Source organism: Pteropus medius, unplaced genomic scaffold (genome assembly GCF_902729225.1).
Source record: "Pteropus medius unplaced genomic scaffold, Ma_sr-lr_union100, whole genome shotgun sequence".
Taxonomy (NCBI): Eukaryota; Metazoa; Chordata; class Mammalia; order Chiroptera; family Pteropodidae; genus Pteropus; species Pteropus medius.
In genome coordinates, this window is record NW_024349224.1 from 8,352,359 (window position 1) to 8,378,150 (window position 25,792).

Below are 25,792 nucleotides of genomic sequence, written 5' to 3' on the forward strand. Positions count from 1 at the left end.
GAAACTGGTTCTCCAGTTCTTTTAAAGGACCGACTCTTAGGTCAGGCCCACTCAGGACAATCTCCTCTGTCACAGAAGGTCCACTAGGGGCGCTAGCCTCACTTTTCCCACATAATGTGACCTAACCACAGTAAGTGAAGTCCCATCGTGTTCACAGGTCCCACACAAACTCAAGGGTAGAGGATTCTGCAAGGACACTGGGGGTCATCGTAGAACTCTGCTGACCACAGGGGCTTGGCTGTCAAACTAGAATTTTGCCACACCCATAACTAAAACTCACCAGCAGGGACTGGAATAAGCAAAAGCAAACTTAGAGAGTCAAGTTTCAAGGACAAATACCAGTGAACACTTGTTTATTGGTAAAATATAAAAATCCAGGTCTCTTAAATCCACACAATCTTTCCAGCTATCTGGCCAGATCCACTCCAAGCCTGCATGGGTGGGCAAGAAGAACTAAGGGTGTCCTGCTCGGAGAGGTTTACTGTGACTTCAGATTTCTGTCCTAAATTCTCATCAACCTGGAAGCTTCAAAGCAGACGGAGAGAGGTCCTGGTCCCTAAGTGCAAGACCGGCCCCATCTGCGTGTGCCACTAAGTCTCTCCAAAAAGAAGTTCTGTGGTCCAAGTTGAGCTTAGATGGCTTCGTCAGACACACACACACACACGTCCCCTCTTCATAACTGATATGTGGAGGTACACAAGTTTAATAACTGTAGATTAACAGAAACGACAACAGAACACAGATGCAATACATTAAAACGGGAGTGGGTGGGGATGGAAGGGGGATAGAGGGACTCTGGCTATGATCACAGCAACCAATGAGTGATTCCTCTGATGCCCTGAGGTCATGAGACACTTGGCCATGTCACCAGGAACTTCATGTGGAGAAAAACCACCAACTGTGGAAGACACGCAGCGGCACAATTGCTAAGCTTTGAATAGGGGCAGAGGCCCTCTTTGTCAGTGTTCACCTTAAGGATGCCTGGGCTCGGGAGGGTTATGGTCAGCATGTTGACACCACGAGGGGTCTCTTTAGGACACGCCCTGGTTCCCTAACACTAGGTGGAGAAACGCCCCCGCTCATGGTAACCGGGCCCCGTGATGCCTGGTCTTTTGATCCACAGCAGCACTACTCACCACTGCATCCCACAGCCAGCTTCACTGTCTACTAAGCACCCTCCCCACAAATGGATTTCCAACAGGTGTGAGCAATGGGAGGAACCACAGCAGTGGCACAGAGATGGGAGGAACCACAGCAGTGGGACTTGAGTGACAGAAGTCAGCCAGAGAAGCAGATGTGTCCCACGCAGGGTCCCTTCTAGGCATCACTGAGATTGCTATTGCTCAGGAGCACCTGCTCCCCAGGTTTGAAGGCTGGCATCCCGAGGTAGGGGCAGCTGGCGCAGCGGAAAGCATCGCCCAGGTAACACTGTTAAGAGAAGAGACAATCATACCTGAAAGCTGAGTGTCAGCTTATCCCAGAGATACAGACCAGAAGAACGGGATCCCCAATTCCATGATACGGCCACAGTGACTAGAAGGGAATGGCTAGGTGCATTTGCAGGTCCAACTGGGACCCTAACACCAAAAGTTTTTAAGATCTAAAATAATGGTCTAGAGAAGTTCCTTGGGAGGCCATATCTCTATGTTCTCAGTAGCTCAAATCATAGCCAAACTCAGCCAAATGGCTGAAGAACCTCAGACCCACTATGAAGTAGGAATAAAAGGGCACAAATAAGAAACAAGAGCCCCCGCTCTGGGCATGAGCACGCGAACCCACTCTCAGGAGATAGCCTGAAGTCCCCATTACGACCCACATACATGTCCTCATGTATCCGCCTAGGAGTAAAATATTGAGGCAGTAAATTTCCTGCAGCTGGAGCCTAAACTACTCTGTGTAGTTTAGGATGATGCCCGATGCCCCCGGGAGTTTTGTGAATATTGGGTAATGGTCCTAATACCTACGTTTCCACAAGCTGACTTGGGTTGGGAGCTCGTCTGTTCCTTTGACTTCTCTCTCTCCAGTTCTTCGGCAAGGCCACAAGTGCTGGGGGAAAACCAGGAGCTGATGAGTGAGGTTCGCCACCTCCCAGAAACTCCAAACCCTTGGCAGTGGCAAAACATGCAATAAGGCTTTTCTCTTTATACCTGTTTGTCTTAACCCGAATGCCTACGGGGCCAGGTGGATGAGATAAAGGCGTGAGGCTGTTTAGGGGGACGGTACAAGTGGTGGGAATGGGGGACCCAGCAGGGAAATGCCCTGTTTACATAGGGCAGCCACTACCCAGCACCCAGTTCCCCCCTCCACACCCTTATGATCAGCCAAGGATACTCACTTCGCCCGTGGAAGTGTCCTGCTTTGACAGGCTGAAAGGACAGCTTAGGCTACAGTGAGCTGAGTGCAGAATCCAGAGCAGCCCACTCCCTCTGACCTCCCTCTGCTGGCCATCCAGTCCCTGCACCACACTACAGCCTGGCGGGTGTTCTAACTGTGCCATGTCCTTGGCTTCCTGGAACTCACTCGTGACTCTTCCTGTTAGCTTCCCTGGAAGGGAGTCTTGCAGATTCTCAAAGAAGCCAGACCAGAGGCTCCAGTGACCTTATCTTTCTCTGAGAGCCTTCTAGATACAAAACACTGGCCTTCCCTTGCATAGTCGGGTTTGGGCTTACTACTCAGTTCTGCACGACTAAATAATATCTTATTTGGAGATTCACACATAAGTGGCAAACTATGAAAAAAGCCAGGAATGGTTAACACAAACTCAGGAGAATGGCAACCTCTGTGGGGAAGAGGAAGCGTGTAGTGGTGACTTCTACGGTGCTAGTAATGTTTCCGACTCTTAACCTGGGCGATCGGTATATGGTACTCATTTTATTATTGTTTAAAATGTAACTATTTAATATACTCCTCTGTATGTATGATGCATTTCACAATAAAATGTATGTTTTAATTATAGTAGAGTATTGTGATTCCTTGGGAATCGGAAGCCACCAGAAGCAGCATGGCACTTAGGCTGGCACTTACCAGTTCCTGCAGGCCTTCCTCTTTTTCCCTTCTCCACATGAAGGAGCCCGCAGGGAAGCTGGATCAGGCTTCTTCAAATCTTCTGGATCCAGCAGCTCATCTGAGTCAATGAGATCCTAGAGAATATTCAAAGCTGTTAGTGACATGGTCATGGTTTCCGGTAATGAAAAGCTGAGGAGGTCACAGGCAGTAGTAGCAGGTTTACACCAGAGGGAAGGAGACTGCACAGAAGATGCATTAGGTCGTGAGGGGACTGGGGACTGGCTCATAGTGTGTAGAGAATACGTATGTGTGTGCACGTGGGCAGTGGGGACAGGAGGAACAAAGAGAGAAACGCTATATTTATTTGAACATATAAAAAAGACTGTCAGGTAAAAAAGAGACTATTTCTATATAATTCCAGAGAAAAAGGACAATAATGATATTTGTATCATTCTGTGATAAATGTGTGGACAATTAACTTGTAAGCAAACCAGAATCCATTTTGCTTGTTGGTTTAATTTCAATGGTTATAGAAATGAACTTTATATGAGAGACAGCACTGATCAAAGACAGTGAGTGTTCAGTGACTTGGCCAAATAAGCCAATGAATATACGTTAGCTGACAAACTCTTCAGGTTTACACATGCCACAGGAATCTTAAATCTATCACATGAAATGAGAGAAAAGAAATTTAAAAGTAAATGTGGAATTTCCTTCTAATTGAAAAATGCTGGTGACAGGCACAGCCACGACGCTGAGCCTTTCAAACGTACAAGTCCAGAAAGGCCACTCCAAACTACAACCATTCATACCCAAGTGGGCCTAAAAGAAACCAACCAAGTGACCACAGTGCCGACTCACCATGCTCTCATCCTCCATGTCAGTGGCTGAGAGGGTCCAGAGCTTGGCAGCTGCAGGGTCCACAGCAGGCTTCACTGAGTCCAATCAATAAAAGGAAAAGAGCTCTATAAAGCAGCCGGAAATAAACCACAAGCAGACATAGGTACTTTTTATAGAGACACTATGAAGAGAACACACTGGACTGGGAGTCAAAAGACTGGGTTTGAGGCCCAGCTCTACCGCTTATAAAGGGCATGAATTGGGGCCAATCCCTTTATGATAGTAGCAGAAGTCACCATGTGTTAAGACCTTGGTTTGTCCCGGACACCATATGTAGCATTTTACACACATCATCTAGTTTAGTTGAGGTTATCTGTCATCTTAATTTTATAGATGAGACAACAAGTTTAGATACTTAGGCCAGTTACACAAAACCACAAATACGAGTCTGTCTAACGCTTTTAACTTCCATTCCATATTGATTTCTCTTTCTTATCTGGGTTTATATCCCAACACCATGTGGCTAATGGTACTGCTTACACCTCTTACAGGTGATGTGGAGATTAAATGAGAAAGTGTGTTAAAAAGTATCATGAATAGCAAAGCTTTAGCCTCACATAAACCTGTTACATACAAGAGAGAAGGCTCTAGAGCTGATGGTGGCAATGTAACACAAATCGGTGGCAAACACAAACCTCCCACCTCCTGAGTCTCTGTCAAGGCCAGGAGAACCCAAGAAAGACTGAGACAGGATTCAGTGTGGCCTGTTTTCAAACGGTCCTTAGGGGAAAGTGCACCCCCTGGTGATCACTGCCACAACTGCATGCTCAGACCCTCCTTGGGACAAACTGCTCACCTAAGCTGTTCTTACCCAACCTGGAATTATGAATCTAAAGGTCAGGTAGGATTCCAAAGGATTTATTGAAGATTTAGGCTGGACGGTCAAACAGAGCAGTGTGAATGTACCCATAAAATTTTGCATACCTCGCAGCTGGGGCACTTTTCTCAATTCAGGCATTAAAAAAGTGATAGGAAAGGTGAGACTGGTGGCAGAGGGCAGACTGGATTTTCTGAACAGAAGAAATATTTTTACAATATTTTTACTTAGGCTCCCCAGAGTAAGAAAAGCTGACTTTACTGGCACGGAAGTAAAGGACACATAGGAAAAGGAGCAGGGCACTCTTAACTACCATTACCACCACCATGGGGTCTTTGGAGGATAAATGTCAAAATTCTGAGGCCTGGAAAGACTTCATTAACTAAACTATGTGACTCAGGCCTCTAGAACCCAGAGGCCTCAGTGTCCTATGGTGCAGAAGGGGCTGAATTAAATAACATCTACACATTATTTCAGTTTGGGATTTGAAAATGCCTAGGACAATAGTACATCTGGAAACGACAGAAATTAAGGAAGGACTAAGCCTCTAAAACTATCATCGCCTCATTCAGGTTTGGCTCGATTTCTAATGTCCTTCTGGCCCATTCAGACAGAAGAATGTACAGTCTTACCCAAAGGAGACTTCTTGGCAATGGAAAGCTTAAGTTGACTAGACGAGCCCACTTCAAAGTTGGGTTTTTTGCCTGTGATCTGCACAGAGAGCAAGCTGTCACTATGGTAACCCAGGTGTTCTTGGACAGACTGTATCTCCTCGGGGCTCAAGGACTCCTGCTGTAGCTGGAATTCAAGACATCAAAGGGATTAGGTCACACTCCCTCGAATGATGTTCTACTACGCCCACCTACATCGGCTTCGAATACTCATTTCCATATGTTCGGTATACAGAATGGTGGGCTGTTATCATACACAGTTTAGCAGTGGGAGATAACACATGTCACCTCATGCCTCACATCAGTTGCTCACTGATTGTAACCCTAAAATGTAACTTTTGTCTACATGTTTACCTTGAGCCTACCCTTTGGAAAGTTTTAAAGTGTTTAAGTTTCCGTCTAGTAGGTATAAGGCGAGTCACTGTGCGGGTTGTGATATGATTATAAAGATGAATCAGACATGGGCTTGTTGAACAGGATCCAAACCTATAGAGCGGAAGCAGGCCCACCACCAATTCACATCCTAAGAAGAAGAGAACCACAGGGGGAGGGAAATGCTATGTTCCTTGGAAAGTAAAAATAGAAAAAAAGATGAGGGTGCGACTTCTGTGCCTAACAATTATAGAACGGTGAAATGAATCGTAGCCCATCTATAGCACTGAATATTGTCAAACCATTAATAAGAATGAGGGGCAAACACTGAGATGGACAAATGTCCAGACAGCTAGCGACTGAACAATATATACATACAACCTTGTTTACATTAAAAATATGTGTATGTGTATGTGTGTGTATACTTGTAAATACATTTCAAAAGGTCTCAACGGCCATACAACAAAATGTATTGGTGGCTTCCTTCGGGAAAGGAAGTGTGAGCAAGGACTGGGATGTCACTTTATCGTCAATATTCTTCGGTATTAATTCAATTTTTGTGAGCATCCCTTATTTTAAAGTAAAAAATGAAAAAAACTTAAACTAAAAAGGAAAATAAGGGCGGGCAGGCATTGAGAAAGTAAGGCCCTTGGCCACGCAGCAGATCAGCGGTGTGACAGCACTCACAGCACACTTACCTCTCACACTAGAAAATTTCAGCATCGGAGAAGAATGTACAGATAGAAACACCTCTATTTGATCTAAATATGTCTACTTAATTGTCAGAAATGGGATTTTTCCCCTCCAAACCACCCCGGCCTCCCACCAAATATCGGAGGAAGATCTAGGAGGCTGCCTTTCACGTGGGCCTAGGGTTCGTGTCCATTCAGAGATCTGTGTCCCGCTCTGCCTCCCTCAGCAGTCACCGCCACCAAACCAACACTGAGACCGGAATATGCCCCAACTCACATGGGACCCCCAGCTGAATCTCTTCAAGAGATGAACTCCAGAGGTTCTGTCCTTTAAGGTACCATGTATCTCACATGCAAACTACATCTCAACTTATTTCTTAGTGTAAGTGACTCTGATCACCTCACTTTCAGGGCTGTTATTTCCTCCTGATTCTCTTTGTATCGTTTGACAAAGAGATACTGGCTTTAGTGACCCACGGTTTAAATTCCCAGCAAAGAAGGTCATCTCCCAACATACCTCTTTCACTTCCACAAGACCAGAAAGAGTCAGGGCTGAACAGAGCTTGGATGCCGTCTTCACTTTGCTATTGTTCACTGCCAAGAGAAAAACCCCAATCCATAGCTTTATAGGTCAAAGCAGGAAAAATAATAAAGGTTCTAACCTATTTGAGTCAGCAGGCATTAAAACAATAATAATCTATTCTGTTTAACGTATATACATTTTAGTGATAATATTTTAATTTAAATTTCCTATCAATACTCTTGAGTGTTTTAAGTGTTATATAGTAATTCTATTATTATTATTTCTTATCACTCTCTGCTTCTTGGAAATATCTAACCTTCCAGGGGGTGTTGGATAATGACTGAGAAAGAGGCTTAAAAACTCTAAAACACTGTATTCTCTCTTTATAGTTTTGACAAAAGATACTGTTTAATTACCCAAGGTTTATATTCCCAACAAAGAATGCTGATATCTGCTATAAACATCACAAGTTTATTTTTCCATATAAGCACCTTTATAGATTTCAAAATCCTTTCATGTCTATTACCTTACTTGATGAACTAAGTCATCACATTTTGATAGAAGTCTAGCAAAAAATGCTAAAAATTCAGAATTGAATAACTCTTTGACACTTTACCACTCGATCAAAAAAGAGATGTTTTTATTTCTTAGATTCTATCCTTAGTTTCACATGAATCAATAATTATCAATAATTATCTCATTACTCCCAGATTTCCAGTCACGAATTCTAAAGTATAACTATGGATGCACAGGGAGTTTAAAAGAAGGGGGTCCAGGGAAGTCTCGAGGACCCTTCCCCTCACTTCTCCCACGGTAATGTGTTACACAACAACAGTACAATATGAAGACCAGGAAACTGACTCTGACAGTCCACAGAACTAATCCATATTTCACGAGTTTTCCATGCACTTGTGTGTAGTTCTATGCAATCCTGGCACACATGTAGATTCACGTAACCACTACCACACTCAAGATATAGAATGTTCCATCACCACCAGGAACCCCCTACTACCCCTATATAGCCTTACACACTCCCTCCCTCCCACTCCTAACCCCTGGCAATCACCAATCTGCTCTCCATCACTATAACTTTATTTCAAGAGTGTTAAAGGAACAAAATTTAAAAAATTAAAAAAAAAAAGAACAGAATCGTCTAGCATGTAACCATCTGAGACTGGCTTTTTCGCTCAGCATGACTCCCTTGAGATCTATCCAAGTTGTTGCACACATCAATAGTTTGTTCCTTTTTACTGCTGCATAGTTTTCTGTGGTATAGATGTACCGCAGTTTAACCATTCACCTGTTAAAGGACGCAGCCATTTTCATACAGGCATCTTCCTAATATTTTACTACTAATGGGTTAAAGATCACAATCTGTTCAGACGTGTTGCTTCAGATTTTTACAATAATTTATCCCTTAGAAGAAGGTTTAGCTGTAGGAATATTGATTTCTAAACGATACCTACTGCTCAGAGAGATGCTGCAAACATACCTGATTCAACTCTATTAAATGCTAGTCTTTCAAATGAAGATTTTCTTACCTACAGCTGTCTCTACTGGCTCTTTCAGAAAAAGACATCCACCAGGCCGAAGGATCCGGGCCATCTCGGCCAAAATCTCAGCACTGTGCACAGTGGTGCTTCCAGGAATTACACCCGACAAAACAATGTCGAAGCTAGATTCTTTGTGGGCAGCTGAAAAGAAGAAAGACCCTAATCAGCAACCACTTGGACCCCAGAAGCAATCCCCAGGCCTCTCAAGCCCCATAAAGGCCTGTGCCTGGCTCTGCAGAACGCACACCCACCTGTGCAGCACACGCTGGTACACCGCCGTTATTACTAAGAGGGGCACTGACGCTGCTGCCTGCTCTCCCTCGGGCTACTTTCACATCCTTTCATAGGCTCAGGGAAAGAAGTAAAAGGGGAAGCTGGATGAAGAGTAGACTTTAAAAAAAATGTGGGATCTCTAATAAGAAACAAGGGCATGCTTATAGAAATCGTCAACTATACTCCTAAGTCCCCTATATCTTGACTGAAAAACAACAGGGTGACCAGCCACTATTTTCACGTGCCACTCAAAACAAAAAACTCAGTTATGAGGGTACAACGGAAATGCAGCACACTCATCGAAACTGACCCATCTCCCCCATCCCGGGCCCGCGCCCTGTATAGACAACCTGGGTGGGTACCTACACTGCAACAGCTGGTTGATGTTTTCCACGGACACTCGGCCCTCACTGCCGGTCAACGCCTGAAGCTCATCCACCAGCTCTTTCAGAGCCTCCACCAAGGAGGACTTATCCCAAACCACTGCCACGAACTGGCCAGCTGAGATCCCAAAGTCTGCCATGCTTGCAGCGCGACGGACCTAAAAACAATGGGCCAAAGGAAAGTCAAGACTGAGCAGAGACAAAAGTGCAATTTAATCCACAAGGCACCATCGAGTATGATTAGAATTACAACCTAATTCTGACCTCCCACCAGGAAATGCTGATCGCATTTCTTACTATCGATATGAGAGTCTGAACAAATAAACCTATTATCCCAAAGTTTCACAACCCCAACACACCCAAACAAGGCAGATGGCTTTCTTGGTGAGAATCCTGACTTGGTAATCAAGTAAGGAGGCTGAATTCAGAAAGATTATTTCCTCTTTGATATGAGACAACTCAGCTTGACCAGAATATAAAACGCAGGACATTGATTAGGCAGAAATATGACTCAGCAAGGAAGGCAAATAAATTGGCAGACATAAATCCAACCACAAACTTAATGTTTTTAAATAAAGAGACACGTTATTAAATTTAGCAAATTAAATATTTTCCCTTCATCAAAATATGTCTTTAACGTTTAACTAGACCGTTCAAGGCACTTTTTATATATTATCTCAACTGAATCTCAAAACAACCTTAAACTAGATATTATTCCCATTTTACAGCCAGGAATCTGAGGCCATTGACTTTGCCCAGGTCATACAACCAGTAAGCGTTGTGTGGATCAAGTAAGAGCTGGGGTTCGAATCCAGGTCCATATGACTATAAAGCCCATGCTTTTAACCTATAGAAACTCCTCCCAGTGGGTCGACTTGCTCTGCCACTTGATACCCAGATGAGTACACAGCGTGCTCACAATGAATCGGCCAGGAGATAGCACTCTACTCAGTTGCTCCTTTCTGTCTTAAACATTAATGCCACAGGGTTTTCAATTTAAAACAGCTCTAGTAAGTGACAAAGACAGAGCTGTGATGGGGACCTCCAGCATGGATCAGTCTTATGCTGAACACTATCTTCTGCAGAGATGGCTAACAATTATGCCACCACAGACACTCTGAGACTGATTTTAAGCTATGTCCCCTACATTGTTCCTTCTTTAAAAATGTTCACTTCAAATGACTTGCCCTTCTGCCTACAAAATATGCCCAGGTTAGCCAGTCATCCTTCAGTACTACAGTACTTTGTTTTTTTGCTAATTTCCTAAAGCAGTTACTAAAGGGTTTCTTTTCTAGAGCAAAGTCAAAACTTAGTAGTCTTCTGGATTCAGGTCCTCCATAATCTGGCTCCACCTGTATCTCCCACCTCTCCAAAGTGAATCCTTCCTCGTTCCATTGGAAAACCTTTGCATTTTCACTCTGTCATGCCTTCTGTGTAGTTCCTTCCACGTGGAATGCACACTCTTTAGTATCCTGACCTGACCTGACTGCAAGTCACAGTAAAAGGATGCCAAATGTTATCAGACAAGCAGTATTCCTCAGTCAATGAATTATGGTTTTCGAATCCCTAAAAAGTGCACAATCACAAACTAAAACTTTCAAGCTTTTAATTGACACATGATATTGAGGAAGAAGCCTTGCAAATCTTTTAAGGTGAGCGACTTGGGATGAATCTCACATTAAGAGCTAGCCAGGGAAGACAGGAATATAGATTGCTGGGCATTAAGTTATAAGAAATAACCTGTTTCTAGAATGATGTTGGAACAGGTTCTCCCTTGGGACACTAGAAAGAGATGACAAGCTCCCTGCTCAACAGTAACTACTATAACCTTGCACTGCATTCACAGAAAAATTCTCATGAAAGAACCGAGGGGCCAAAGGTTACTTACTAGCTAGAGAAAAACAAAAAGCCAGATGTCTAGACCCTTCCAGCACCCTTTATGAAGGCAGTTTTATAGAACACAGGTTTTGAATACATATGAAGTGGGTTTTATCTACCGCTAGATCTTCTAGTTCTTAGCTACATGACATGGGTAAGTTATTATTAGCCTCTCTCTTTTTTCATCAATACAGGAGAGATAATAACTTCATATTTTGTAAGGCTGATGTAAGAAGTAAATGAGAATATAAAAATATGCAAAGCACTCAATAGAACCTGGTACATAGAGCTCCATAAAATAATGTTCTAAAAGAATGAGCCTCCACTTCTTGGTGGCCAGTTTACTTGCCTTTGCTTCAAATAGTCCTATAAACTTTGGTCTTCCTCCTCAGCCATGCCCACTGGGAGGACTCTCCAGGGAGAGATGTGAAGCTTCTTTGCCACTGTCAGAATTGCACAGTATAAGAGCTACATTTATGATATCTTCTACAGTACTCTAGTGGGATTGTGTCGGCAAACTAGAAGAATGTAAAATGCTTTGTGTTCCACATCCTCCCAAACTAATCTTCTATGGCAAGAGGGAGCTCATACAATACATTTATTAAACATTAATCCTCAAAAAAGACACAGTCACCACTTTCAGTTAGCACTTTCCAAATAAAATGGGAAAGTTCTTTTAAATATCTAAAAGCCAAAGCGTGAGTTTTTCATCATCAGAGTTTTGTGCTGCTGTCAATCTGTCTTAAAAAAATAAATAAATAAGGAAAAAAATGTCCGGCATTTAAGTCAACATACTTAGATGTATGACTCAGAGCTCGGTTTCACAATTAAAAAGAGGTGGAGGAGAAGTCACTGTCACGTCACTGGACTTGTTAAGCACCTCTCCAACTGTGACTGCTGCACACACTGGTCCATGGCTCTTTTAAAATATCACTAGCAGGCAGTGACAGCAGATGTCTGAGGATAACTTCTGGAGATGCACTTATTTATTTTTAAGGTCCCCCATAAACATCAAATTTTGAGGCATTTGGCTTCTCTTAAGGATGAAGGGGGCCAAAAAAAAAAAAATCTAAGACTGAAGTTTGGGTATCAGTTTAAAATAAAAATTGAATCCTTTTAAGTCAGGGTCATAAAAAATTCTGAGAATACTGAGAGCTATCCGAAAATTTTAATTAAAATGAACTGACTGAAGCTCGTGCATGCAGAAAAAATAAAAGATTATCAGCAAGGAAACAGTAAAATCAAAGGAAAAGAAATGGAAGACTCTCCAGGTAATTGTGTGTCAAGAGTTAAGGGTTCAAGATAGATATCCAAGTGCTACAATGTCCACAGGAAAAGCTTATTTGAAGAAAAGTGGACAGAACTCCGAAACAAAACAAAAACAAAACAAAAAACCTCCTAGAGAGATCCACAGGACTTTACTGAAATCCATTAATATGGATATGAAATTTTAACATTTGGGGAGTCATTTTGGCTTAGCAGGGCTTCCCTCACACTCGTGCAGAGGAGAGCAAGATATTTTGAAAGGACTAGGGTTGGTAAGGGGTGTGCAAAACAAAGACGAGAGTCTAACTGCAAACACAGAATTTACAGAATGACAAGTTTAGTCCCTGCCGTCACTAGTCCCTAATTCCCCAAACCATTTACTTTACTAATATGAAGCCTGAAGATACATATCCCAGTGAGGCGCTCTACATTTTACATTTTTGATTTAGAGACTAGTCCATGATCTCCCTGAGTCACCCAGGGAGCCCGGCACTCAATATCTGAATACGTGCTACCAGCCCTTCCCAAACCTGCAGATCTTACAAATCACCTGGGAGCATTTGTTAAAAAACCCCTGGACTACACCCAAACTTACTGAATCAACTCTAAAAGAAAGACTTGAGTATCCGATTTATTAACAAGTATTTTAGGTGGTCCTTCCGATCTGGCCAGTTTGGAAAATATTTAATTATAGCAACTCAACACCCTGAAGGTTCAGGAAAGTCACTGGCTCAAAATTACAACCCGGGGGCTCTCTCAAAGACCGAAACCAGCTCCCCCAGTGTCTGAGGGACTGAAGCCCAAGGTCACAGCAGCTGGCTATTGGCAGCCGCGGGTCTCAGATCCAGATATCCGGGACCCCAACTCGGGGCTCTTCCTCCTCGGCACACTGTCCCGAAGACCTCAGCCCCCGGCTCGCAGCACAAAAGATGAGGCAGCCCAGGAAGGGCAAAGAGGCCACAGCGCCAGGAGCCCGGAGCAGAGCCCTGCCCGGCCCCTCACACGGGCTTCCCTGGGCAAAAACCCGCTGTGGTAGACAGGGAGGTGGCCATAGCTACGTTCTCACCGAAGGACAGGACTGGGAGTAGAAAAATGAGAGGATCTCGGGACGACGGTGGGCCGGGAGGAGACCGTTGGGGAGATCCGGTTCTCGGGCCACCAAAACAGCGCTCACCTGCTAACCGCGACTCGCTCCCGGATTCTGTTCAGTAGCCGGCTCCGCGCCACGCGCCTCTCGCGAGAGGAAGAGGCTCCGGCGGCGCTGGGAGGGCGGAAGTGGCCGCGACGCGCTCCCAGTGCTGCCCCTCGCGTCGCCGTCGGCGGCGTGCCCACTTCCAAGATGGCGGCAGCGGTGGCCGTGTCTGGAGCCCTGGGCCGAGCGGGCTGGAGGTTCCTGCGGCTGCGGTGTCTACCCGGTGAGGGGGCGGCCCAGCCGGGGAGCGGGGAGATGTAGGGAGGGGGCGCGAGGACTACTGGGCTGGCGGCGGGGCGGACAAGGCCGTCGTGGCGGCCCGAGAGCAAGGTGAGGTGAAGGGCACCGGCGCGGAGCCGCCGGCGTGCGGGTGTTGAACGGAACGGGCCCTGACTGGCTTCTGCCCCCCAGTCTCCAGCTGTGAGGGGCCAGAGCAGCGGAGCAAGGCCTGTCCCTCATTTAATGGAGTTAAACAGAGCCCCAGAGAGGGCCGTGGGTGCCCAAGGTCACACAGCTCGTTGTTTGCAAAACCGGCAGACTCGGACCCAGTCTCCTAACTCCATTGCCAAGTGCGTGGGCCTGGTAATGAGTTGGAGACAGCCACAAAGAGCGCCTAGTCCGCTGTTTCCTGTCAGTTATTTCCCCACCACTACAATATATCCGTGTACTGTCTTTGCCACTATATAGTAGGTATTTTTGTTTATACATTTGAGTTATTAAAAATATAGACATTTTCTTAAAAGAGGAAAATTTATGTCACTACCATAAATGGAAAACCAGTGTCGATTTCCATAAATACGATATGCATTGACACATTAACATAAATATATATAACTAATGAAATGAACATCCTCCCGTATTTCACCTGAAAGCTCGTGAACTTCAGTGGCTTTTCAGTCTTTCTTCTGGCCCTTTCAAAGTTTTCTGACTATTTGCTCCATTTTTTCTGTACATAGACTAAAATCTTGGTATTTTTCACACTGTGTTGTGTTTCTTTTAAAATCATTTTTCTCTGAGTTAGCCCATGGGTTTTTAAAAAATGTGTGCCCTTTTGTTGTTTTTGTACAAAATTCCAAACTAAATATGTTTAGTAAAAGTATGCCTGTGACCCAGCAAATCCACTCCTAGGTATTTACCCAGGAAAAATGAAAGCATATGTCCACAAAAAGGTTTGTACAAGTATATTCATAGCAACTTATAATAGCCAACACTGACGCAGCCCAGGTGTCCATCAACAAAACAACATTTCTTAATGGAATACTAAGCAATAAAAAGTAACACTCTACTAATTTACACAAAAATATGAATCTAAAAAGTATACTAAACAAAAGTCTTACACAAAAAGGACGTACTGTATGAGTCTATGTAGATGAAATTCTAGGACAGACAAAACTAGAGTGAAAAATTCAAAAGTTTGGAGAATGACTGGGAGGGAACATGAGGAAACTTTCAGGGGTGTTGAAAATCTCTAGATAGGGGTTCAGGTCATAGAAGTATATATACATTTGTCAAAACTCAGAATTGACACGCTTAAGACTTGCGCATTTCATTGTATATAAATATCAGTCCAATAAAACAGTAAATAAATGTTGAACTCTAGTCGATGATATGTATGCTGAAATGTTCACAGATAAATACTGAGATCTGCAACAAATGCATCAGAAAATAAGCCGGATTGATGAATAAAAAATGTGATGGCTAAATATAGAGAACCTAAGTGATTGATATGCAGGTGTTCATGCCACGATTCTTTGAACTTGAAATTTTTTTATAATACAATTTTGGGAAAGAAAAGAGTAGTATGAGCCTGTGCTTAGGAAATAACTACTCTACTTTCTAAAAGCCCTTTTCTGAAGTAAATGGGGTGTTGCAGTATTGCAGATGAGAAAGCAGACAGACACCTCATAAACACCAGAGAGTTGGTATTCTGACCTTGTAATTTCTGGTCCAGTACTCTTGCCATGATATATAAATATGCAACATTTTCAAGTCACTTTCACTTTTTGTTTCAGCCTCACTCCCATAGCAAGTTGAGGTTATTGCTCTTAATTTGCATATTTTAAAGTCAGCCTTGTTGGGATGAAGTGATTTGCTCATTACCACACAGCTAACAAATGATGGAAACAGGCCTAGAAACCAGGGCTTCTGTTTCCCAGCTCATACTCTTACCTCCATGTCATGTCTCAAGGTTGCCAATTTACCCAAGATTTTTGTCTGAGACCCAATACTCGGATAAGTGGTTCTGGAGTAGACGGCCCTACTTTTCCTTTCCCCCATCCCTCAAAGAGTCTTAAAGGGTCTTCTCTGGTAAGTGTCCCTGACTGACCAGCTCAGTTTCTGTTTCAGTGTCCCGCTGTCGACCAGCCCTGTTGCCACGTGCCTTCCATGCTTCAGCTCTGCGACTAAGGTCTTCAGATGAGCAGAAGCAGCAACCTCCCCCCTCTTTTTCTCAGCAACATTCTGAGACACAGGAGTCAGAAAAACCCAATCCAGAGGCTCCTCGTTCACCCCCTAGGTAAGCAGGAGAACCCAGTCCACCCATTTCTGGCCACTTTGTATGCCAGGTATGGCCGTTCTTTTCTTTCCTCTCCTCTATTCCCCCTTTTCACCTTTCGATATCTTCAAGACTGTCTTTGAAAGTTTAGGAACCTTTTTTTTTTTTAAATGAATATGGCGTCTGTACATTCTAAAACATCTAAACAATATAAATAAGTTTTAAAAAATAAAGCAAAATTTACCAGAATTCACAAACCTGGAAATAACTGCTAACATTTTTTGTGAATATCCTTTGAGCTCTTTCTCTAAGCATATTTCATATGTAAATCTATGTATATAATAATGATTAATTACACTACGAGTGGTCCTTAACCTTTTGGGCATCAGTGAGCAGTGCTTTTATGAGAATCTAATGCCTGATGATCTGAGGTGGAGCTGAGGCAGTGATGCTAGCGCTGGGGTAGCGGCTGCAAATACAGATAAAGCTCTGCTCACTTGGCCACTGCTCACGTCTTGCTGTGTGGCCCGGTTCCTAACAGGCTACAGACCAGTACTGGTCCATGGCCCTGGGATTGGTGACCCCTGCTATACACAATACATGCTATTCCCAGAACCTGTTTTTTCACTCAACAGTACATTTCTAATATCTTTTCATAGTCATTATTTTATGATTTGATGATTGCATAATATTCCAGCAGTTAGCAGTCCAAAATTTTTTTAACGCATCTTTTATTGATGAATGTTTAGATTTCCTCGCTCACTGCGTCCCTTCTCTCAGTGACTGTATGGGTGGGGGAGGATGGTATAACTGAACTGTGTTGGCATTGTAACACTGTTACTGACACAAAGTAAACTGCGTCTTCTCAACATGTGCCTAGAGAAGGCACAGAGCCTCTGGTTTCCAGTCAGGCTCATTTTGCATGCCAGCAGGAGGCAGTGAGATGAGGTGTGCTGGGCTCTGTCCCCACGGCTCTCCTGGGTTTGGGTCTCAGGTACACAGACCAGGGTGGCGAGGAGGAGGAGGACCATGAGAGTGAGGAGCAGCTGCAGCACCGCATCCTGACGGCAGCCCTGGAGTTCGTGCCGGCCCATGGGTGGACGGCAGAGGCAATTGCAGAAGGAGCCCAGGTGTGTGTAGGTGAGGGCGGGGCAGCCTGACCAAGATCAGCCAGGAGGGAGTCACACCAACCTCATGCATCTTCCAGCCCAGCGTGAAACCCGTCATTGCTGCAGGATTTCCTTTTTCTTCTTCTTTTTTTGGGGGGAGTGGGGCTGGGGGAGGGGGGAGCTTCCCAGTAAGGTGAGATTAGCTTCATTTTTCAACTACTTTTTCATGTAAAAGGAATATCAGATAGAGTTGGTTCTTGGGAGTTAGGTTCTAACGGCAGCTGATTAGGCAAGAATTGCCTAAGATCAAAACTACTATATCTCACTGACTAAGATGCCATTAGTTGTAAGAAGCACTGTTATTTTATGCATCATCAAAAAAAGGAAAATGCTGCCCGTTAAACTATGATGTATCATCAAGTGTACAATTCATACTGATTGTTCAAAATGAAAAAAAAATGTGCATTTTAGAATTGATGAACAGTGGTGTTTGAAAACTCTCAAGAAGGCACCACTTTGGAGACCAGCACACCTTATTTTTCTCAATAAGTCTTACTGGTCAACGTTGAGTGAATAGAAGGTTAGGAAGCAGAGAAGCATTTGGTTGCAAAGGGTAGAAGGAAGCTAGTGTGTACCAAGCTCTGGACATGATATGGAAGTTCAAGCAAGTCTGAACACTGATGGGGGATGTAGAAATTGGTCAGGGGCAAGGTTGGAGACTGCTGCAGGTTTGGTTTCTGGAAGAACATTAAGGAAGTTCTTGGGATGGTTTCCATGTTCTCCATGCAGTAGCTGTGCTTGTCTCACGAGCCCGAGTTAGGAAGGAGTGGGAGGAGGCCAAGGTTTGAAGGAAGCGGAGGTTTAAAAGAATTATTACAGAAAGTTATGGAACCAGCAGACAGAAATGTAACAGGATTGTTTGGAAAAATATGATTATTCTGAATATTCTGTGGTTAACTGGGCATTTTCACTCTGCATATTTCCATTCGTAGCGGCTGCATAATACCTGTTGTATTTATTTGAACTCACTTGGTAAACATTTGGGTTATTTCCAATTTTTCAATATTATAAACCTATTTGTGCAATATAAATTTAAGTACATTTCTGGTTAGTTTCTTTAGGACACATTCAGAGAAGTCGCTCTTTGAGAGAGTGTATCAGTCACGTGACAAACCGTATCAGTTATTCAAATAGAGAATTTAATACACAGAATTATGAACTTGGTGTAAAGTAGGTGAGCAGGTAACTGCAAGGGTAAAAAGAACAGTAAGCTGTTATGGAGGTAGCAGATGCGGGAGGAAGTTCCTATCCCCAGGGCTGGGAACAAAGGGAGGAGTTGGAATTATTAAAACTAGGAGCTTGCAGGAGAGTCCCTGTGGCGGTGACACTCAGACCCCTGAGGAGCAGGCACTATTTAGCTGGCACTGGAGTCTCTAAGTCTGGAGGAAGGGTCCCTGGGGACTGGCACAGAGAGGGAGTGATTGAGTGGTTGGGAGGGCAGGGAGAGGAGGCAGGGGTTAGAGAGGTGTTCCCGTCCCCCAGATGGTACACACACAAACCGCTAGCAGACAGAAGTCAACAGGAAGGTGCAAGCCTCACCTTCCTCCAGCCTTGCAGTCTCCCTCTGCCCACCCCCTGATGTGGGGCCAGAGTGTGGTCTGCAGAGCCCCAGCCTCTGCATCGCAGAGCTGGAGATGGAAGGGCAGCTTTGGAGCTGAGAGACAGTAATTTAGTAACTAGCTCAGAGTTTGTGTATTTTTGAAGTTCTGTTACGTTCATAGTAGAGGCAGTATAGCCTGGTGGTTAAGAGCTTTAAGCCTCAGTTTACTCATCTGTAAAATGTGGGTGATGATGTACCCACCTGCTAGAGGTGCTGTGAGGCTACAATGAGCTTGTGTATGAAATGTGCTTAGCAGGGTGCCTGGCACATGACAAGGATGCAGTCACCTTCATTATCGATGCCGCTCAACTCTAATGTTGATGTGAATATTATCAAATTGCTCTCTAAACGGGCTGTGTACTTCCACCAAAACAGAGGCATTTTCCCCACTCCCAGTGGTGGGGATTTAGAGTTAAATTTGTTTTGTTTCTTTTCTGCCTTCTGCCCCTGTAGCTGTCAGCGTTCTGCCTCCAGTAAGATGCTTAGTAATTGCTGTGTATCAGGATAGCTAAGGATTTTTGTAGCTTGTTTACTCCTTGACCGCTCATGAAGAAAAGCTTTGTTGTGTTTTTGTTGTTGTTGTTGTTTTTGGTTTTTTTAAGCAACAGAGAGGCCTAATTTCCAAGAGATGTAAGTTGCGTGAATGGATGAGGGAGAGAATTCTGAGTGCTCTTCCTGAGCCCCTTTTTAATTAGGACTCCAGGTTACAAATGTCAGAGCTCAGCTCTAACTGGCTTAAGCAAGGAAGGGAATGTTTTGGCTCATTTAGTAACAGCAAGGTCTGAAGTCGCTCTGGCACAGCGTTCTTAGGTCATGCTGCTGGGAACTGTCTCCCCAGCATCCGCTCTGCTTTCCTCCCTGAGCTCCATCCTCCATGGGGCCTTCCCACGTGGAACTGGAAGCAGCTCAGCAACACGCCATGGGAAGACAGAGCCTCTTTCCAGGAAGCACTAGTGAAAGTCCTGAGTGGCCTCGCAGGGCCTGAGTTTGGTTTGTGCACATCCCTGGCCTAGTCGCTTGAATGCCCATCACCCAAGCCTGCGTCCCATGCTCTGCAACACACCAAGGGGCTCGATGGAGTGTGGAGGGACCGGTGGTCAGCTTCACCCAAGTCACATGGACTGAGAATGAAGAGCGGGGTGGCCTTCTGAAAATTAAGCTGCTGTAACTGGAAGAGGCACTAGTGATGAACAGGCAACACATGTCCATGACACTTGTGGCCACTTTTCTGTTTCCCCTTGTCCCTTTTGTAGTCTCTGGGTCTCTCCAGTGCGGCAGCCAGCATGTTTGGGAATGATGGCAGTGAGCTGATCCTGCATTTCGTGACTCAGTGCAATGCTCGGCTCACCCGTGTGCTGGAAGAGGAGCAGAAGCTGGTACAGCTGGGCCAGGCAGAGTAAGTCCCCTGTCATTATCACTCAGGGTGGCAGCTCAGGATTGAGGAACTCTGGCCCCACCAGCTGTCCCCAGGAGGCCAATCCAAGCAGAGCCAAAGGAGAGCATTGAGCAGCCCTGCCGCTCTCATGGGACTAACAGGCAGATGCCTGGCGCTGACAGCTATAGTCAGGCTAGCAGCCGGAGCTGGCGGGACCCTCCTCCCTAGGCTGAGTAAACAGTGTAGTGCTGAGCCCATTCCTTTGACCCAGAGACACACTGTTTTCTTTTCCCTCTTCTAGGAAGAGGAAGACAGACCAGTTCCTGAGGGATGCAGTGGAAACCAGACTGAGAATGCTGATCCCGTATATTGAGCACTGGCCCCGGGTACAGAGTCCATATCTAGGCCCCAGGCCAACAATGTGTTCACATTTATGATTGTCAGCACCTTTCACTCGGAAGGCCTTGCACACTCCAGAAGTCAGCTCACTGTCTCCACAAACTCAGGGATACTCCATACACTTGGCAGAGCTAGGTTTCAAATTTAGGGGTGCCAAGAGAGTAACTCGGAGCTGTCTGTGTTTTAGTTTCTGGAGATGTGAGTGGCTTGGGTTCTAGATCACATCCTGGGTGGGGTCTCAGTAGCCTGAGTGTGCCAGCAGGTCTTCAGTCAGGAGGAGCCCATGAAGGAGATTAGAAAAGTTGGCACATTTATCAGCCGTCATTAACAGGCCTGTTGTGTTCCAGATCTCAGGGGACAAGATTCTTTTCACACTGTCAGTGTGGTGCTTCAGAATTGCAGTATTTTCTCCAAGGGCTTTTCTCCCCTTTTCTGAAGCTTTCTTTTTTTTCTGTTTCAAAGCATGTCACAGCATGGGCTATTCTTTCAGTTAAAAAAGTAGAGTCAAAGCACATCAGAAATATAGGAATGTAAAGATCATCTAGTGTCCTCTGCCCAGCCAGGACACTGTTGAGCGTGTAATTTCAGTCAGTCAGTTGTCAGACGTTTGAACGCCTACAGTGAAGGGCGTGTAGCTGAAAGTCAAGTCCTCTCCCCTGCCTGTGTTTGCCACACTTGATTTTCAGACCTTGGCCTTGGCTCCTTCCACCTCGCAGTTAAAATGATGGGAATGAGTGCATTAGGCCCTGGCTGCCTCCTCATTCAGCACATTTCCTTCTGGGCTCCTTCACTAAGAGAGAGCTTTCCAGTCAGTCCAGGACCTCTCTGTCCAGCTCCTACAGGCCACAGCCAGTGGATTGTAGAGTTGGTAAAGTGGGAAGACCTTGTACTGTCAGGAGTTGGTGTCTGCTAATGGAGGCGTCTCTGGGTTGTGCCATCGCTTGTATTGAAGGAGTTGATTTCAGGTAACAGAAATCAAGTTGAGTTAAACAAACAAGCAAAATGGAGGAATTTATCTACGCCTTGGCAGTGGCCTGGAATTTGAACCTAGAAACCATCCCCAGGTTCCCCTCCTATTTCTGCTACTTTCCCCACGTTACAGAATAGGTGCCTTCCCCATCCTTGCTCTCAGGACCCCGGGAGACCAGGCTAGACCCTCTGCTGTCTGCATCCCCAGGTCCACATGCTAGGGACTAAGAATCTGACAGGGCCAGCTGAGGGTGGGGCCCGTCCCTGGCTCCCATCAGTTGTTCAGGGTGGTTAGCCACCAGGAGGGGGTGGAGATGGTGGGTCTCTGAGAGCTGAGCAGGGCAGGCCTCCTTACATACCTCAGTGGAGAGGCGAGGTACCAGCCACCTATGTGCACTGTTGTCACCTGTGTGCAGTACCTATTCTGCTGTCATTCTCTCTTCAGGCCCTCAGCATCCTCATGCTCCCTCACAACATCCCGCCCAGCCTGAACCTGCTTACCAGCATGGTGGACGACATGTGGCATTATGCTGGGGACCAGTCCACTGACGTGAGTGCTTTCTGAGACCCACAGGATGCCAGGAAAGGCTTGGGTCTAGCATTTCTTCAGGAAGTTTGTGAAGTTTCTTTCATCACAGATTCCTTCAGGGGGCCTGCAGTGTCATTCCCATCTTGGTAAGGAGAGACTAAGGCCACAGTGGGATCTAGGTCACTTCATTCAGGGGCCAGCGCTCTAGCCACAAACCAGTGATTATTCCTTCTGCCCTGTAGTAGTGACACAGGACATCAGGGAGCCTTGTGATTGGGCTGCCATTTTATAATAATTTTCTCCTCATTTCTTCTGAGATTTAGATTTTGCAGCAGAATTTCTCAGTATGTTTTACACGAGACTGATTTTTTTTAATGCCATGGAGACACCCATTTTTTTTTTTTATTTTTTAATTTTTTTAAACTACCCCTAGCTCCTCTTGGCCTACTTTACTAAAAGATCAATAAGCGTTTAAACAGACACCAGGAAAGAACTCAACTTCCTAATGCTATCGTATTTCTGTTAGGAAATTAAAAAACAAAAGTATACCCTCATAAAAAGAAATTAATATGTGCTGGTACTTTATGGAATCTGGGATGGAGAAGCAAAGGGATACTCCCAGCGCAGTTCTAACAAAGTGCTTTAATAAAGCCCGCCCGTGGGAATATACCACCAACAGAGGTGGTAGGAAAATGAAATTAGAAAGCGAAGAAATTAAAGAAATAAAACACAAGGCAGCTGAGCTAGTGCTCTGAAGTGTAGTTTGCCAGGACAGTCAGAAGTGGCTGAAGGACTTGAACTCTTAGCTCCTAGGTGTTCTAATCTGTCCATGACCCTGTCCTAGCCAGCACTTTCCTGATGAACACACCAAGATTTGGTCATAACTGACCACAGAGCCTCCCTGGAACTTACATGGCTTAAGACTTAGTCTTTTCACCAGCAGTTCCAAAAAGGACTGGATGTAGCAAAGTCACCTGGGATGCTTAGTAGACATCCAGATTCCTGGCGCTTACTTCAGACCCACTGATCCTAAATGCTAAGAGCTTGCGTTTTAATGTCCCAGGTAATGCTGATGCCCAGCCACATTTGGGAACTGTAGTGTTGTCCAGAGGAACATGGGTATCTGGGAGGGAAAGAAGAAGTCAGGCAGGAGCCCTGAGTGCCTGTGTCTTTGGGTAGAAACTACCCTGACTGCACCCAGCCCACTGTGGTGGTGGTGGTGACCCACCTTCCTGGGTGGGTTTCTTCGCAGTTCAACTGGTACACTCGCCGAGCTGTGCTGGCTGGCATCTACAACACGACAGAGCTGGTGATGATGCAGGACTCCTCCCCAGACTTTGAGGACACTTGGCGCTTCTTGGAAAACCGGATTAATGACGCGATGAACATGGGCCACACTGCTAATCAGGTAGAAGGGGGCTAGCCATTTGGGAAGCCTCCTCACTGGGCACACTGTCTCCTTGAGCCACAGCTGGGCACCTGTCTGTTCTCTTACTCCCCTTCAGCCTCTGCTGACTGTCCCAAGGGCCTTCCCAGGGAGCCTGGCTGGTTCTTCCTCATACCAGCCCTTCCCGAAGCTCCACCCTTCGTCCATTTGGCCCATTTATGGTTGTGTTGTCCACAGCTCTTCCTCTAGTACCCAGGGCCCTCTTGACTACCTGTCAATACTAATAGGCCTGCTGGTTTGTCCTTTTTCACCTTCAAGCTTGTGGTGGGGGCTTAAGAAAACCTGACTCTGACTCCTTCTAGGTAAAGTCCACTGGAGAGGCATTGGTGCAAGGACTCATGGGTGCAGCAGTGACGGTGAGTACTGCCTGGCTTGTCCCTGCTCTCCCCCCATCCCACTCTGGCCCTGTGCTTCTCATTTAATGTATCACTGACCCCAAATGGTTTTGTAGCCTTAAACTGGAAAGCTAATGAGACTGACAGTGGTTCAGCCTGTCTCTTAATTCCAAATACTCCACTTCTTTATTTTTTATTGGCATCAAGAAACATGGCTGACTCCAGGATCTTGGTATGTCAGATCTCTGTTTTATAGCCGTACATGCCTCCTTGAAAATCCTGATCTTTCCCTTTGGAGTCCTAGAGGTAGAGCAAGGCCTCATCACTATTTCCATCCCTTTATCAGCTCAAGAACTTGACAGGTCTAAACCAGCGCCGGTGAGCAAGAAGGGGTATAAGCTAGAGTGCCCAGAAGAAAACCTGCGGATACATTAAAGGGCAATGAAAAGCACGAAGTGCCATCCATGGAACAGGGTCTTAATGAGAAAACACTCAAGGATTCCTGTGTCACTACCACAACCACCTGGAAACCACAGGGACTTAATACAGTTGTAGCCCAGGATTGGGCCACTTCTTCAGTTCTGAATACCAGGCCTGGCCTCCTGATGCCTCTCTGTGTTGCAGCTGTGTGATTGAAAAATGAGACTGTCATCCAAGCATTCAATCCACAGAAACTCAGCACCTCCCTGTCATCATCCCACAGACACTTTGATCACATCATGACCTTAGAAATGTTCTCCGGGGCTTCTAAGTCAGAGTCAGGGTCTGAAGCCACCCAACGTGGCAGCTCATCCACAGCACAGCACAGGCACCCAGAGGCGTTCCTTGCACCCTTGCCCTCTCCAGCATCCTGAGATACTGCACCTGGAAACACTCAGAAAGCTGCCTCACTTGAGAGAGGTGGCTGCGGGTGGTGGTACATAGCCTGGTCAGAGGGATGATCCCAGGCCTGGTGTCGCATTACACCAGCGTGTATTGCAGAATTATTAGTGAACTTAGAGTCTGTAAAATTATAATAAATATGTTTGAATCAGTTTCCTGTTATGTCGTTAGCTTTCATACAGACCATAGCAGGTATCCGAGACACCAGAGGGAGACAGATGGCAGTGTTGTGGAAGAGGCTTGAGGTCAGCAGCCAGGAGACCTGAATTCTGGTCTGTGTGCTGCCTCATATTACTAAGCAATATGACACCTCTGCCTTTCTGGGTCCAGGCTTCTTATCGGTAATATGTGGGTGACAGGGCTTCCTCCCACTATTAGCTCATTTGGCTGCTCTTGTCTATTTCTAACCATTTCAGTTGTACATTCTTTAGCTTTAATTTTCTTGGCCTCTACACTGGCTAGGCTCCCTTTGCACGTCTGGTTAACTCTTTTATTAGTCTGCTCAAGCTCCTATAACAAAATATCACAGACCAAGAGGCTTAAACAACAGACATTTCTCACAGTTCTGGAACCTGGGAAGTCTAAGATCAAGATGCTGGCCAATTTGGTTCCTGGTAAGGGCTTTCTTCCTGACTTGCAGAAGGCCGCTTTCTCCCTATGTTCTCACACACAGAAAGCACTAGTGTCTCTTCCTGTTCTTATAAGGGCACTAATATGAGGGTCTCAAAGGTCCCCATCTCCAAATATCACATTAGGAGTTAAGGCTTCAACATTTTGGGGACAGACAGTTGTCCATAGCATCTGCCTTCTGCTTTGCTGTCCCCTAAGTCAACTGAATATGGATGGGAGAAGTCACAAGCTAACAGGAATTTCCAGTTTCTTGTGGGCCTTCTACCGGGCCCCTTTTCGGCACCTCTAATTCTTTTGATCTCAACACCCTGTCAGATTCCCTGTGGTAGCTCTTCCAAATTTCATTCCATTCTCTCCTTTATCCTTCATAGCATCCCTTTCTCATTCAACTTTAATTCTTAATTTACAGAGATGACACAGGCTGTAGGCAAAGGCCC

At 45.2% G+C, this 25,792-nt stretch overlaps 2 protein-coding genes across 4 annotated transcripts; one reads left to right on the plus strand and one right to left on the minus strand.

The window, feature by feature from the left end:
- Positions 1-323: 323 nt before the first annotated feature.
- On the minus strand, positions 324-13,646 carry CIAPIN1 (cytokine induced apoptosis inhibitor 1). Of its 3 annotated transcripts, none has more exons than XM_039880966.1 (9): positions 13,509-13,646; positions 9,174-9,348; positions 8,523-8,675; positions 6,976-7,052; positions 5,356-5,521; positions 3,868-3,941; positions 3,025-3,140; positions 1,965-2,046; positions 324-1,428 (listed from the first exon to the last, which is right to left on the minus strand). In XM_039880966.1, the coding sequence occupies exons 2-9, from the start codon at positions 9,328-9,330 to the stop codon at positions 1,318-1,320; spliced, it is 936 nt and encodes a 311-aa protein (XP_039736900.1). In that variant the 5' UTR covers positions 9,331-9,348; positions 13,509-13,646; the 3' UTR covers positions 324-1,317. The 3 variants fall into 3 exon arrangements, with proteins under 3 accessions (XP_039736900.1, XP_039736901.1, XP_039736902.1); XM_039880967.1 differs by having other exon boundaries at positions 13,401-13,536; XM_039880968.1 differs by lacking the exon at positions 324-1,428 and adding an exon at positions 1,453-1,533.
- On the plus strand, positions 13,592-24,357 carry COQ9 (coenzyme Q9). The gene is made up of 9 exons (XM_039880965.1): positions 13,592-13,749; positions 15,873-16,041; positions 17,015-17,150; positions 20,043-20,185; positions 20,466-20,550; positions 21,978-22,082; positions 23,314-23,469; positions 23,811-23,864; positions 24,190-24,357. The coding sequence occupies exons 1-9, from the start codon at positions 13,674-13,676 to the stop codon at positions 24,223-24,225; spliced, it is 960 nt and encodes a 319-aa protein (XP_039736899.1). The 5' UTR covers positions 13,592-13,673; the 3' UTR covers positions 24,226-24,357.
- Positions 24,358-25,792: the final 1,435 nt, after the last annotated feature.